Here is a 13,707-nt window from a genome sequence, read left to right on the forward strand (position 1 = left end):
CAGAAAAGATTGTTCTAAAAGACAGACCTGCAGCAATTATTTTAGGGAAATATATGTATCAAAAGACCTGAAATTCCACTTTTATTGTTATATACCTGCTTGTTTGGAAGAAAGTTATCCTCACTTTTTTCGTTTGAATGGATATGTAAGGCATTTTTCTGACTTGTCCCTGCAAGTGTTAGTATAAAGTTTGAAAGAGAGCATTCAGGTCATCAGTGTTAGGAGTACGTTGCTGTTGGCATGAAGTTTAGCCCTCCAAGCTTATCTGAATATCAATATCTTGGCTCCAGTTTATTTCAAAAAAACCTCTTTCCCAAATTGCTACAATAATGGCAGTAAGAATGCTTTTTAGAGGGATGCACTGATTATGATGACTGAGTATCCCACTTTGCTGCTCTTCAGGAAAATATATATTAATTATCTCACTAAGGAATAGATGACTTCAAAACTTTAGGCTGATTTTTTTTTTTTTTTTAATGTGGATCCCCTTACTCAGCAGGGCTACAAGAAGATTCAGAGAGAGATCTGAAGAATTTAAAAAACCTTTTCTTAAAGGTAATGCATTACTAACTATAAAATATATTATAATGAGTTAAACTATGAAGAAACTGAATACAAATAAAGTGTACTAATTTATTTCCAGCAACAGTTGAGTTTCTCTAAAGTGCAAAACTCCTTTAATTACAAGTATTTATACCAGGTGGCTGCCAGGATGCAGCTACCAGGATTTAACTGCCTTAAATTCCAGATAACAGCTTAATTTCTTCCTGGGAAGGGAACGAATGCTCCTATCTGCATTGAGTAATTATGGTCAGTACTCCGCCTACCATTGGAAGGAACTGAGAGAAGCCGTTGTTCACTGACTAAGAATGCAGAGACATTGCAAGAATACCATTTCGTATTATAAGAAAATGTAACTAGGTGCAATTATTTATTTTCATAAAGATAAAGCAGTTGGTAAAATTCTGTCAGTTGTCTACATTACCTAAATTTAATAATATAATCAAGTGGGTATTGCAGTATTTTAGTTTTCACATCACTGTCCCCATCCGGTAGCTGATACATGCGCTGATGCATTGAGCCTGAAATTCAGTCAGATTCTTGTGACTGAATCTGAACATGTAAGGATCATGACTGAAACTGCAGTTTGCGTTGGAACATTCACTGCTGTGAAGGCACTTTGGGAAGTGAGAATACACAAGATAAATGAAGAATTACAGAAAGAAAAGGAATTCAGACAGAGGTCTGCAGGAAGGTAGGTAGATTGTAGATCTTTATGTGAAAAGCTACACCACATGTTACTTTTGATAAGACCAATTATAGTCTTCTGAAACTCATCTAGAGTCAAAGTCTTTAGTCATTACTCCAGCAGAATTCCCACCTGTTACAATCTAGCAATATTGTCAGGTGAAACCAAGAATTGTGTTCTGTGCTAAAAATATTAGCTTATATACTAAATCCCCTAAATTCAGATATTAAAATTATCTTCTAAGTGGATATTCTAACCAGCGGAGATTTAATTTGTTATGCTTTCTTCTCAATGGAGGCATTAACAGGGTTGCTTGGTCTTCTGTCTGGCCAGCAATTTCATGAAATGTGAAGAAATTTAGCATTGTATTTTTGGAACTCTTCCTAATTTGTCAGATGTGTTTGAAATGGAGTAACAAATTCAAAATTTACTAATGGAAAATACAAGCAGAAAGAAAGAGAATTAGCCTAATTTTCATAGTTCTTGTTTAAGTCCCCTTTGGAAATCAAGCTAAAAGAATCCCTAGCTGATTGACCTTGTTTGATTGCACTTATATTTGGTAGAAATGAAGGCTTTCTTTTTAGAGGACTGCTGCAAAATTAATGGCTTTGGAACTTAATTCTGTTGGAACTTTATATTCTGTTGCCCTGCTGAAACATGATGAAAATGAATGAAGTTATGTCTTCCTCTGACTGTAAATTTGAAGAACTGTAAAATAGAACTACCTCAGCCAAACATTACTTCTTGTCTTCCCTCAAATTTATAGTATATTTAGCATCCAGATATAGTAAATGTTGTTTGACATCCAAAAAAGCTACTGTTTCTTTGTTCCAGAAAATAGAGCAGATAGTAATTATTGCCCATATTCATTGTTGCAGCACTGACAGATCTTCTTTCCCTTGTAGGCTACTACTTGTCTGGGAGGAGAGAGCTGCTTTAGCAAAGCTCAAAGAAAAAGTTATTAATGAAGAAGGAAGAGCAATTTTAAGGATAGAGGAAGAAGAATGGAAGGTAGTGTTGATAGGAATGATTATTGCTTGGGTTGAATGACTGATGCATTAGAAAACTACTATTTGCAACTTTATATTCACAGTTGTACTATTTTTAATCTATGAAATGCTCACTGTGCACATTGCTAACAATGAAGTGAGACACGCTGTTGTGAGAGTGTAAAACCAAGCTGATTTTTTTAGTCTCGAATTTTAATTGCTCTGCGGAAGTATAGCCCAAGAGGCTTTTCTGCATTAGAAATTTTTTTACACTGCAAATTATGAGTTTAATTTTGTAAATCCTCATTTAACATTAACACACTAGAACTAGTGAAATGTATCAAGGTGAAAACCCTCGGTGTTTAGGTGCATGAAAATATTTCTTACTGTTTACTTTCTTTCTAAGAGTGAAAATGAGCCAGTAGGTTCCCAGAATACTATTATTCTTGTTTCTAATTCATGGGGGGGAAGTGGCTAACTGTAGAATCAACAACAGGGTGGAAGCTAACAGTCTGTTCTGAGCCACACAGAAATGCAGATGCCAGTTCCTCTGAAGTGATGAGAATTAGACCATGTTGAGGCCAGTGAGAGAGTGACAGCCACACCCAGCAATAGTCTGGTGGGCCATAGGCTGGTGATCCTTGTTCAGAACTCGTAGCATACAGACATTGTAGTTCTTCTATCCTTTGCCTCTTCTGCTCTCAGCTACTCACTGTTTTTCCTAACAGAATAGGAAATACAATTTAGATCACCATTTAAATGCAAAAAGCTATTTAGAGCAGTTTCATCTTCAGTTATATTGGCTTTGTTTAAAAAAAACCCAACCAACCAAAAGCAAGCCTCAGGCTTTTCAAGCATTGACAGTGCTGCAGATATCTAAATCCTGGGAGCAAAAAGTGGAAAGTTAAATCTGTGGTCAGAATGACCCACACTGATGGTGTTCATTTTGGGATGTTACAGTATAGCTTGAGAAGAAGCAAAGATTTCTTTTTTTCTTTTTTTTTTTTAATTACAAGACTATTACCATTTCAAATAAAACTTCTACCTAAGCCTGTATTCTTGTTGTATACTAAGCTTAATTTCTTCTGGTTCATATTTCTTGTCTCAGACACTACCTTCGTGCTTATTGAAACTAGTTCATCTCCAGGAATGGCAGCTTCATAGAACTAGTTTGCAGAAAATTCCTCAGTTCATTGGAAGATTTCGCAATCTTCTTGTTCTGGATCTATCCCGGAACTCAATTGAAAGTATACCTAAAGAAATTGGTGAGCTGTGCTTTCTTTTATTTTAAGCTGCTTTTCTAAGAAAATTAATCTTACATAGACATGCCATTTTGTGCACTTTGCCTGTCCTATTGGGTAGCTGTAAAACAGATAATTTAAATCTGATAGTGAGATAGAGATCTTAAAACCATGGATTCCCTATAAATTACAAAAAAAAAAAATGGCCAGATGGAGGAGACATATCTTTATGAAAGCTCCCCATGAGAAAAAAGCTTGTAAGCACAGCAGATACTAGACATCAGAATGCAGCTAGGAAAGTGATACTGAAAAACAGGCTTCGTGTTCTGAGTCCACAGCATGAGTATCCTCTGTTCACAAGTTGGGGATTTTTGAGGTTTTGGGGGTTTTTTTGTAGTATTCAACTACAGTGCAGCTCTGTACTAGAGTCCTGAAGTCCTATTATTCAAATTTCAGTAAATATTTTTTTTTTTTTAGTGAGAACACAGAACACTTGTATAACAGTATAAAGATAACACAAACCAAGTAATATTGTATTTCAAATAGAATGAATGCAAACATTTATCATTTCTCATTTGTGCTCTCCACAGGCCAGCTGACTAGCCTCCAAGAGCTGCTTCTCAGTTACAATAGAATAAAGTCTGTTCCTATGGAAATAAGTAACTGCGTCAGTCTGGAAAGATTGGAACTGGCTGTCAACAGGAGTATCTGTGATCTTCCTCTTCAGGTTTTGACAGGCTGTTTCATTTTGTTTAGTTTTGATTAATGCATATTTTGAATTTATCCAAACCCAATTATCAGTAAACATTGCACTCCATGTCTTCAGAATTGCTTTGATATTCTGATTTCACAACTACTCCGCAGAAACACATATGTGAGCAGTATTTATATGACTAGTCAAACTGAAGCCACATGAGAAGGACATACATATACCTGAGTAGCTGAAGGAGCCAATCTTTATTTTGTCCAGATAAATGACTTGGTAGAGCGTGTAGGACAGTGATACACTTGATGTTAATTTGTTTAGGCTGAAGGTCTTCACTGATTTACCCCACTGAGGATCCTACACCTTAGCACAGACAAGTTCCCTTTCAGGGTTGAGAATACCAATTCATACCATATGCCAGGACACAACTCTAAGCATCTTTACCAGAGCTGTTTGTGTGATTTACACAACTGTCTATGCACAAAGACTTGAATGAATGTTGTTCTGAGATGTTGAAAGCAATTAAGAGAGACTAAAAACAACTGCTCACCTACTATTGAGCTTTAATTTGGACTGACCCAAATGTGAAAGAGACCTGTGTCTCTAAGTATTAGTTTCTTAGAGATGATAAGTATGTAGCTGTTACTTGTTTTAATTTATTTTAAAAAACAGTAGTGGCAATAGTTGACAGCAATTGGTGCCTTGCAAAACTGAGTGAGTCCAAAGAGTAATAACTAACAACAAATCTTCGAACGAAAATATACATTATTAATCAGCATCCAGAATTTACAAAATCTATGTGGATACAGGTTACATGGTGTAATGCAGAGTGATAGCTTTTAAATTAACAGCTCATAGCAAATACATAGTTCTGTCCTATTGAGACTATGGTGATGTGATCAACCATGAAGCTTTGGTTATATGTACTTGAGTTCCATTCAGTGCTTAGACAGTTGGACCAGATTTGCAATAAAACATCTTTACATCACTTGAACATTGTAAAAGCACCTGAAGGCATGATGCACCAAAAGACTTAGGTGTTGCAATACTGAATGATGCTGTGTTTAATTTTTAGAATGTCTTGCCATAGTAGTAGACTTCACTCTAAAATACAGTCCATGCAATTTGATCCATAAAAATAAAAATGTTGACTAAAGAAAAATGGCATATTGCATGGAGAAACACCACTGAGTATGAAATACTAAGGACAATGGTTTCTTTAAAATTCCTCTTCATCTCAAGGCTTGGGGTCTATCTGTGTTGTAGTCACAGCATTCAGCTTCTCAGCAGTTAGGGCATTCACTACCAGGTGGGAGATAAAGTTCTTCTGCCTGATCAGTTTCAAACCTACCTACCTTCCAGGTGAGAACTGTAGTTGTTAGGTAGTATCAGTTAATGTAACTCAGAAACCTTGCTGTGTTTACTAACTCCAAAATGTGTTGTAATGTCTTTAAATAGTTTCTTTTTTTCAATCAGTGTTATTACAGCACTGCTGTAATGCAACAGCTATACAAACTTGCATTAAATTTCCCTTTCTTTTCAGCTCAGTGATTTAAAGAAGCTTTCACACATAGATTTGTGCATGAATCAGTTTACTACCATCCCTTCAGCTCTTCTCAACATGCCAAATCTAGAATGGCTAGATATGGGGGGAAATAAACTCCAGGAGCTTCCTGATGCAATTGACAGGTAAATAAAGCTCAAAGTTCACATCTTAGTCTCAATTCCATTGCATTGAAATTCTAATTATTAAATCTTACTTCAAAAGATTATTTTAATGTTAACCTCACTGCAAACTTTAGATTTATCACCCCTAATGTGATATTTTGGATGAGCTGGAATAATCCATTCACTGAAAAATAAATTCAGTATCAAGTTAAATATTTCTTGCCAATGACATTTTTGACTAGAGGTTAGGTGATTATCTTGGATATGGGGTTTTCTTTGACAGTTGTTGTATTCTTTATATGAGTCCTTTATGTGGCTGTAAAATGAATCAATTACTTTATATTAATGATTGATAAGATTAATTTTCTAAATCTTGATTGATTGCACAAATACCTATTTTACAGAATGGGAAATCTCCACACTTTATGGCTCCAAAGGAATGAGATAAGCTCTTTGCCAGAAACCATTGGTAATATGAAAAATCTTAGTACTCTTGTTCTTAGCAACAACAAACTTAAGGATATTCCAGCTTGTATGAAGGACATGACAAATCTGAGGTAAGAAAAAGCAACAGAAATACCAATAAAAATACTAGCAGATACATTTTAAAGCCTCCCTTGAGTTGTATATCATAGAGTGATACTAAGGAAGTGGGGGAAAAAAAAAAAGGCATGCCCACAATTGTACAGGTGGACACAATACCACATAAATCAGCATAATTACACAGATTCACGACAGTTGAGGATCTGGTCAAGAAAGCTTTGTGTAGCACAACTTATTTAAAGAAGTAAGCTATGACAGTTACGGTCCCACATGAAAAAGGAGACTATAACACACTTTCTTATTTTTGAAAGGTCCAAATGCCCACTTCTAATTGGCCTTTTATATCACTCTCTAAAGCTAAGAGCTAGGAGGAAAAATGTGACAAGCATAAAAATGACAAAAAGTAGAACTTTGGCACTGGGAAGTGAAGCATTCAGAATTAAACAAATAGGATTAGGTAAAAGGATATGAATGAAACTCTCCTGTACTTGATTTGAAAAGTACAAAACAACGAATGTATGTTTTTAATTGGTAGAATTGGAAATATTATTTTGTATATGGTGACAGAAACTTTCCTGTTGTCTGCTTTTTCATTTGAATTACTGGATGCTGGCCATTTTAGAGAAGGAATGCTAGTCTAAATAAATCACATCTAGCCCAGTAAGACAATTCCTGTTTTCAGATATTTTGCAAGAAACAGCACCTCCTTAAGCAAATGTATACAAGCATAGGCCTAGGGCTGGACCAAGAACAGAGGGAGATAGAGTGAGCTGTTGCCTTGCAAAGTTGCAAGGATGCAGGCATTTGCGCTCTTGTTCTCATCCACTCATCTCTTTGTGGAAGCTCAGTAAGGCTGATGATGTGGTAAAAATCTGAAGACAAAATGATGAGGACTGCAATGGTTTCTCCCAACACAATCAGCTGTTATTGTAAGGCATCTTCTTAGCTTAGTTTACTTAACACTACTAATATAGTGGTAGGTTTAGTATAAGAAAATATTTATTTTGCTCAAAATACTACTTGAGGAATCTTAATTCAGTTTCAAGAGAGTTGTTCTCTCTGGACAAAACCTATTGCAAGAGTAACCTTTTCTGGTGAACTGTCAGATTTGTCAACTTCAGAGACAACCCACTGGAGTTAGAGGTAACACTCCCTCCATGTGAGAATACAGAAGAGGAGGAGCAACAGGAAATGTTTGGCATTGAATTCATGCACATGTATATCCAGGAGTCACTCAAGAAAACAGGTATGGCTTTTTTATTGGTTTTAATCCCTCTGCAATACAGCCAGAAAGGGGAGGATACACTGAATAAAAGAAAGCTAGGGTACGTATACAAATAAAACATAAATAACCTTCTTAATAAATGAGTAACATTTTCCAAAAATCTGTGAACAGATTTTTACTGAGGGCAGGGGCACTTGTATCAGGAGTTGGCACAGTAGGTCTTCACATGAACAGCATATGTTCCAGTAGGAACATACTGGAATCATGGAACATTGGAATAAACGTGCCTGAGTTACCTACAGCCTGGATAACTGGAAGTTGATGACTGTCTTTTGTATTTGCAATTTAATGAGAGCTTACATAATGTGGGTCTTCCAGCACTGGTTGTCTCATGAAGCTCAACTTTCCCTAATTTTGGACGTTGTCCAGATGGGGACTACCAAAGAAGGATGTAAGGGAGAGACGCCTATGTTCCCAACACACACCATTTTTTAGCAATGAAGTATCAACACGTGATAAACAGACGTTTCTCACAACTTGATTTCCCTGACAGAAAATCCAGTCACCTAAGCAAAATCCCCCCACAATTTCATCCCATTTCTAAATGACTATGACAAAAAAAAAATGCTGTTAGTTTCAAAGGTAATAGCTTAAAGGTTGTAATAAGAGACCAAAATAAGCACTTTTGAACAGATGTGCAGGTGGCAGCTGTTACTTGCAGAGAGAACTTCATTCATTGCAGATATAAAATGTTCTCTCTGATATATAGAATGAATATCATGAAGGCTTAAAAAATGGATGACTGAACTGCTCTTCTTGATTTAGAATGCCAAGGCAGCTTTCTCAAATTAGCAAAAATCTATGAACATGACAGTTTACAATTAAATTTTCTTCCTTAACAGATTCCCCTAGCAGCATGGGCTGATCAAAGTACCTAGGCCTAGTTAAATAATTTAAGAGGAAATACAAAGCTATCCTGAACTTCAAAGTGAAAATAAAGTATGTTGATTTCTCTTATTGTAACCTATTGTCTTTCAGGAAATCTGGAAAGTTGTACTTCTGGTCCTTCTCCTATCATAAATGCTGATGAATAAAGAATGTAACCATGAATGGAAGAAAATATCAAGTATACTTCCTAACAAAGAGGCATACAACAGGTTTCAGATATTCTTAGGGATTTTATTTTTCCACTGATGAGAACTGGTTTGCATATTTGTAATTCTCAGTGAAACTGGGAAATATAAGACCTTTTCCTGAGTATAGGAAAGACTAAACCAGGGTTTTTTTCCACAAGCAATTAATTAGCTTTTTAAAAAATCCAGATATGTTTTATAGGGTTTTTTCTCCTACCAATTCCAAATCTATCTCCTGTTATTTAGTTGGCTCTGGTATCAAAGATGGACTTGGAACAGCTGTCAAGAGGACATTCTCCAAGGACACAGCAGACTCTGTATAATACTGTAGTGCAGCCTTGTATCCTCGTTGTTGTAAATATTCAACCCGTCCATGATCAATCAGTAGTTTACAGAGGCAACCTATCTCCTTTCGTTCTTCAACAGTAAGTATCCTAGTTTCATGAAAAGGAAGAAAAGAACAAACAACATGCGTCAGAATAGTTTTGTTAATTAACATTAGAAGTTAAACTATTGAAATCACTGTAAGTTCATTTCAATTCAGGCAAGCATGACTGTTTACATATTTTGAAACATATGTCCATGAAAACTGTATTTTTAAAGTAGCATATTTCTATAAATTTAGTAATTAAAATGTTTGATGAGTCATTTTGAGGACTCAAAACAATGTCACATACCACTGTACATAATTTTGCAGTACTCTGCAGGAGTCCATTTGCTAGAAAAAATTTACATACCCTTGTACAGTATCAGAACCACTCTCTGTTTTGCTGAAGGTTTGCTCATGTTCTTCTGTGTCATTAGTTTGATCCTCACTTTCTTCACTTGTAGAGGCTTTGGTTGTGGTTTCTTGCATGCCACAAGTGGCCCAGCTACTCATTCTCTGAAAATAATTAAATTCTACTAGTCCAAGTCCTACTGATTTAAAGAAGTCTTTGCCTACATAATGTGTCCAGTCACATTTGTGATGGCAGCACAGTGCAATAACAATTCCAGCTACAGGTTTACAGTCGTCTTTGGTGCCTTCATTATCAGCAGAATTGTTTGAAGCCACCTCTGTCTTATCAGTCCTAGAACGTTTTAGTGCAGGCTCTTCATTTTCTCCATCACAGCAAGTTGTATAACTTTCAACCAAGCATCTCAAAGCAAGATCTGGGAAAAAACAGATACATCTCAAAAAAAAAAAATTGTGATGAACACAATGCCTTTATTTATACTGGCTCCATCATGGTTGGGAATGCACTTCCCACAAAGAATCAAAATGTACATCACAAACTAAGCCAAAAAGCAAGTTTAAGGATAACTAAAAATTACATGCATGCTTTGAAAACATGAAACCCTAAATGTTAAATGAATATTACGAGATCTCTGGAGCTACTAAGGGCTTATCCTCTTGAGTATTTGTTCCACACAAGTGAATTTGAAATACTTTGGTTAACAAACTGGCACACTGTAGGAGGATCTCCTCCCTGTAAAACAAGTATTTGCTCTAAAAGTTTGACATTTAGGGCACAAGCTATTTAATATGTACATGTACTTCTTAAATGCTTAACTGTCATCTTTGTAACAGTACCTGTGTAGGTGTCATATTTGAGATGTCTTTCTCTACTTAGTAGACATAACATAGAAAAAAAAGTATTAGTTGAAAATCATCAGGACAGAAACACGTTCTTCTTATTTGTTTGCTTGGAATACATATTCAGCCAGCCAATACAAATTTAGAAAGAAAAGTATTTCAGAGTAGAGGTGATGGTGTTAAGAAAAGATATTTTCACCAGTTTACACATACATGACCCTCGCTACCACACACTATTTTTTGTTCTATTCTATAGAAAACAAGAAAAGTTTTACATCTGTCTCAAGTAGCCTTGCATCTATTATACATTTACTATTCCACTGAAGTTAATAGGTATTTAGAACATAATTGCTGCATTCACCAACAAAAGGTTAGAAGGCAAGAAAAGTTTAACAGGACAGTTCGGAAGATCATTCCATCCAGATTGTAAGAGTTAGTATCCTAACCTTCTGCAGTTAACACATACATAATTCATACCTGTTGCAGCACCACACAAATGCTTCCCAATTCCTACCACTGGTAGTTTTTTCTTCTCCAAAATAGGTACCTTCTCTGGAGGGAAAGGAAAAAAAAGAAGAAAAACACACACAATCCACAACAACCCCAGAACCTCTATTATAGTTGGGGCAACGCTTTTTTCTGGATAATATAATTTTAGCACACTTTAAAAAGAGAAATAAATGTTTACCACTACTAAAAAGACAGTCTATCTGTACATACAGTTATAAGCTATTAAAAGGAAAATTTCTTTTTCTAAAAAAAAAAAACCCCACAAAAACCCCCACAACAAAAAACAAGGAAAAAAAACAAACCACCAAAACAAAAAAGAGAGAATCAGGTACTGTGGCTGAGAAACATACTCTTTTTCTAAGCAGCTCAACCTTGTCCTAAGGCAAAGAATGTATTTTAATGCTATTATGAAGCAATACTATTTTTGTTCTGAACAGCAACATTTCAATATAGCAGTAAAATGATTACCAGAGAACACTGGACTTATTTTTCTTAATAGAATTATCTGTGGCCCAGAGATTAGTTCCAGATAAATATTAATATAAATATTTTGCCTTTTATTAAAACGAAGTATTAGAAATATAGGATTTTGTATTTTTACTACGATAGTTACATTTATCTATTTAACCATTTTAGCCTTTCTATACTGCCTATGAAATGTAAATGCGACATTAATGCATCTCCTGATGACAAGTATTCCCACAAATTCTATAGTATTGATACTCATAGCATATCAATGATATGCATGACTTGCTTCATTCTGCACACCTAAACCAAACACAGCAAAGGAGCTTAATCCTGCAAGTTCTAAAAAACCTTCAAAATGTTTTTGTTTTGGTATTTCTCACCTATAATGATGTCCTGTAAGTGTATAAAAAGCAGAAAATGTTAAATCCCCATTTAATATGTGTGTGTGTGTGTATATGTATATACACACAGCATTAACGCGTTGAAGCAACCACTGAGAATAATCTTCAAAACCAAGTACCTTTAAGCATGCTACATACACATTGACTTGAACTCCAGTATTCAAAAATGTACAATTAAGCCTCTATTTCAGAATTACGCAAGCCAAGAAGGAACTTACTTAAACATAAGTGTTGAATATCAACTTGAAGCCTTTCAAATATAGAATCTCTCCTTTTATGTTTTCCATCCACCTGTGTAAACAGAACAATATCATTAAGTAGGGCTGGCCACTAATAATTATGATTTTGCTCCAGGTATTAATGCCAGACTTTTCCTGTCAAGTCCCACGTCTGCACATTTCCAACATTAGACACCAGGATTTTTTTCTAATAAATTTCTATTGGCAAAGTATAGAATGTAGGCAATCACACTTCCAAAACTTCTAACATTTCAGAGGCTTTATGTTATTTTTGAAGATAAAAAGCAAATACTAACAGCTTCAACGACAACAGTTTAAAAATTACACTCTGCTAATGTGACAATATCCTCTCTTACCTTGAATCGTGTAGTTGCCCTTTCCACAAGCAAAAACTGAACGTTTTCAACATTCTGTAAGGCAACATCAACCCAATGAGACAGCTTTCCTCGCCCAGCTCCAAACTCAACAAAACATCTTCCCGGACCAAGTAAATGTAATTTTTCCATGTTACCTAAAATAGAAGCCTACAAACATCAAAAGATTATTTATGAACCAAGCAAATATGTACACTGTGTATTGTGATGCCTGATAGAAAAATGATTACTTCACCAAACTGCAGAAGACTTGGAAAAGTCTTCCCGTCCATGAGGGATTAGGGAAAAGATCTTGTGTGTACAAAGGAAAGGGATTATAAATTCTGTCTAAACCCTGCCCTTCTGCCACTGCTCACAGAACTCCACCCAGTTGTTTTTGGAATTGATTTTTGGGATCAGGTACACATTACAATGTTGTTCTCTGCTGATTCTCGAAGTAGTCATCCAAAATATGGGTACTGTACTAGATTTTCTGTGAAGCATCAGTGCCTGCAGAGCCTGCCCTCTCTGCTGCAGTTACACATTTTGTAATACATAGGAAAGTAGAGCACAGGAAGAAGGTACAGAAAACAGTCATTTCTCACTTTTTAATTTTTCTTCCCAAAACCTTCTATTTTGCTACAGTATGCAATCCATCTCTCTTAAAATTCTTGCTGTTCAGTATAGGTTAAAAAGGCAGAAGGTAAACTCAGGCTCTCCAATTCTTTTTATGCATCTGTTGTTACACAACCAGGAAATCTAGGACCAGCTCTTACAGAAAAAGTAAAACATTCCTTTTGCTTCTTAGCAAATTGCCCTGGTTTTTACATTTTGTAGCTTAGATTTATTATGAGTTAATATTAAATAATTAAAAATTCAGAACACCACCACAAAATTTGTAATTTATTTCAGTATCCTAATAAACTTTTGTTACTAACGCTTAACAAAGAAGCCATTCAAAGCTTATATATATGCTGTTATTTGAAGAGCAGAGAGTTATAGAGCGTGTCAGATTTCCTCTATATGAGGTGACTAGCATTATGCATGCACAGTCACTCACATTTACAGCAGCAGTATTCCACATATATAAAAACATCTATAGCTATTAGTAAAGCAGTGACCATACCTGTTGTTTCAAGTGTTTGAAAGCAGATTCCCCATTCTTTGGGTCATTTAAGGCTTCTTGTAAAGCCTTGTGGGACAGTATTTGTTCCTTAAGGTGAAGTTCCAGGCCTGCATGCAAAAGCAAACCTTTTAGGTGTAGGTTTCCAGTTTCAAGAGTTTCTGGTTTTGTAATATATGTTACAATAGTCAGACATGAGCTCAATTTGTAGCACTAACAAAATAGTCTGTTGGGAGCATAAATCTATCACTATATGTTTCTAATAGAGCTGTATTGTTATCTG

General features: G+C 35.5%; 2 protein-coding genes across 5 annotated transcripts in view; one reads left to right on the forward strand and one right to left on the reverse strand.

Moving 5' to 3' along the window:
• LOC129209700 (lipoamide acyltransferase component of branched-chain alpha-keto acid dehydrogenase complex, mitochondrial-like) overlaps positions 1 to 8,971 on the forward strand; it is a 25,667-nt gene extending 16,696 nt beyond the window's left edge. For 2 of the 4 annotated variants that reach the window (XM_054834503.1, XM_054834504.1), the window contains 9 exons: positions 497 to 555; positions 1,057 to 1,255; positions 2,155 to 2,260; positions 3,347 to 3,503; positions 4,070 to 4,206; positions 5,729 to 5,874; positions 6,258 to 6,410; positions 7,503 to 7,642; positions 8,660 to 8,796. In XM_054834503.1, coding sequence (XP_054690478.1) covers positions 497 to 555; positions 1,057 to 1,255; positions 2,155 to 2,260; positions 3,347 to 3,503; positions 4,070 to 4,206; positions 5,729 to 5,874; positions 6,258 to 6,410; positions 7,503 to 7,642; positions 8,660 to 8,715 — 1,153 coding nt within the window. In that variant the 3' untranslated portion in view covers positions 8,716 to 8,796. Of the gene's footprint in view, positions 1 to 496; positions 556 to 1,056; positions 1,256 to 2,154; positions 2,261 to 3,346; positions 3,504 to 4,069; positions 4,207 to 5,728; positions 5,875 to 6,257; positions 6,411 to 7,502; positions 7,643 to 8,659 lie in introns of all 4 variants that reach the window. The other 2 variants (XM_054834501.1, XM_054834502.1) reach the window with 2 other exon arrangements.
• The window catches only part of TRMT13 (tRNA methyltransferase 13 homolog), a 7,006-nt gene continuing 2,078 nt past the window's right edge, over positions 8,780 to 13,707 (reverse strand). The window contains exons 5-10 of the mRNA XM_054834510.1: positions 13,428 to 13,534; positions 12,305 to 12,472; positions 11,928 to 12,000; positions 10,808 to 10,882; positions 9,492 to 9,906; positions 8,780 to 9,188 (exon numbers count right to left, since the gene is read on the reverse strand). Coding sequence (XP_054690485.1) covers positions 8,993 to 9,188; positions 9,492 to 9,906; positions 10,808 to 10,882; positions 11,928 to 12,000; positions 12,305 to 12,454 — 909 coding nt within the window. The 5' untranslated portion in view covers positions 12,455 to 12,472; positions 13,428 to 13,534 and the 3' untranslated portion in view covers positions 8,780 to 8,992. The remainder of the gene's footprint in view (positions 9,189 to 9,491; positions 9,907 to 10,807; positions 10,883 to 11,927; positions 12,001 to 12,304; positions 12,473 to 13,427; positions 13,535 to 13,707) is intronic.

This window comes from Grus americana, chromosome 8 (genome assembly GCF_028858705.1).
Source record: "Grus americana isolate bGruAme1 chromosome 8, bGruAme1.mat, whole genome shotgun sequence".
Taxonomy (NCBI): domain Eukaryota; kingdom Metazoa; phylum Chordata; class Aves; order Gruiformes; family Gruidae; genus Grus; species Grus americana.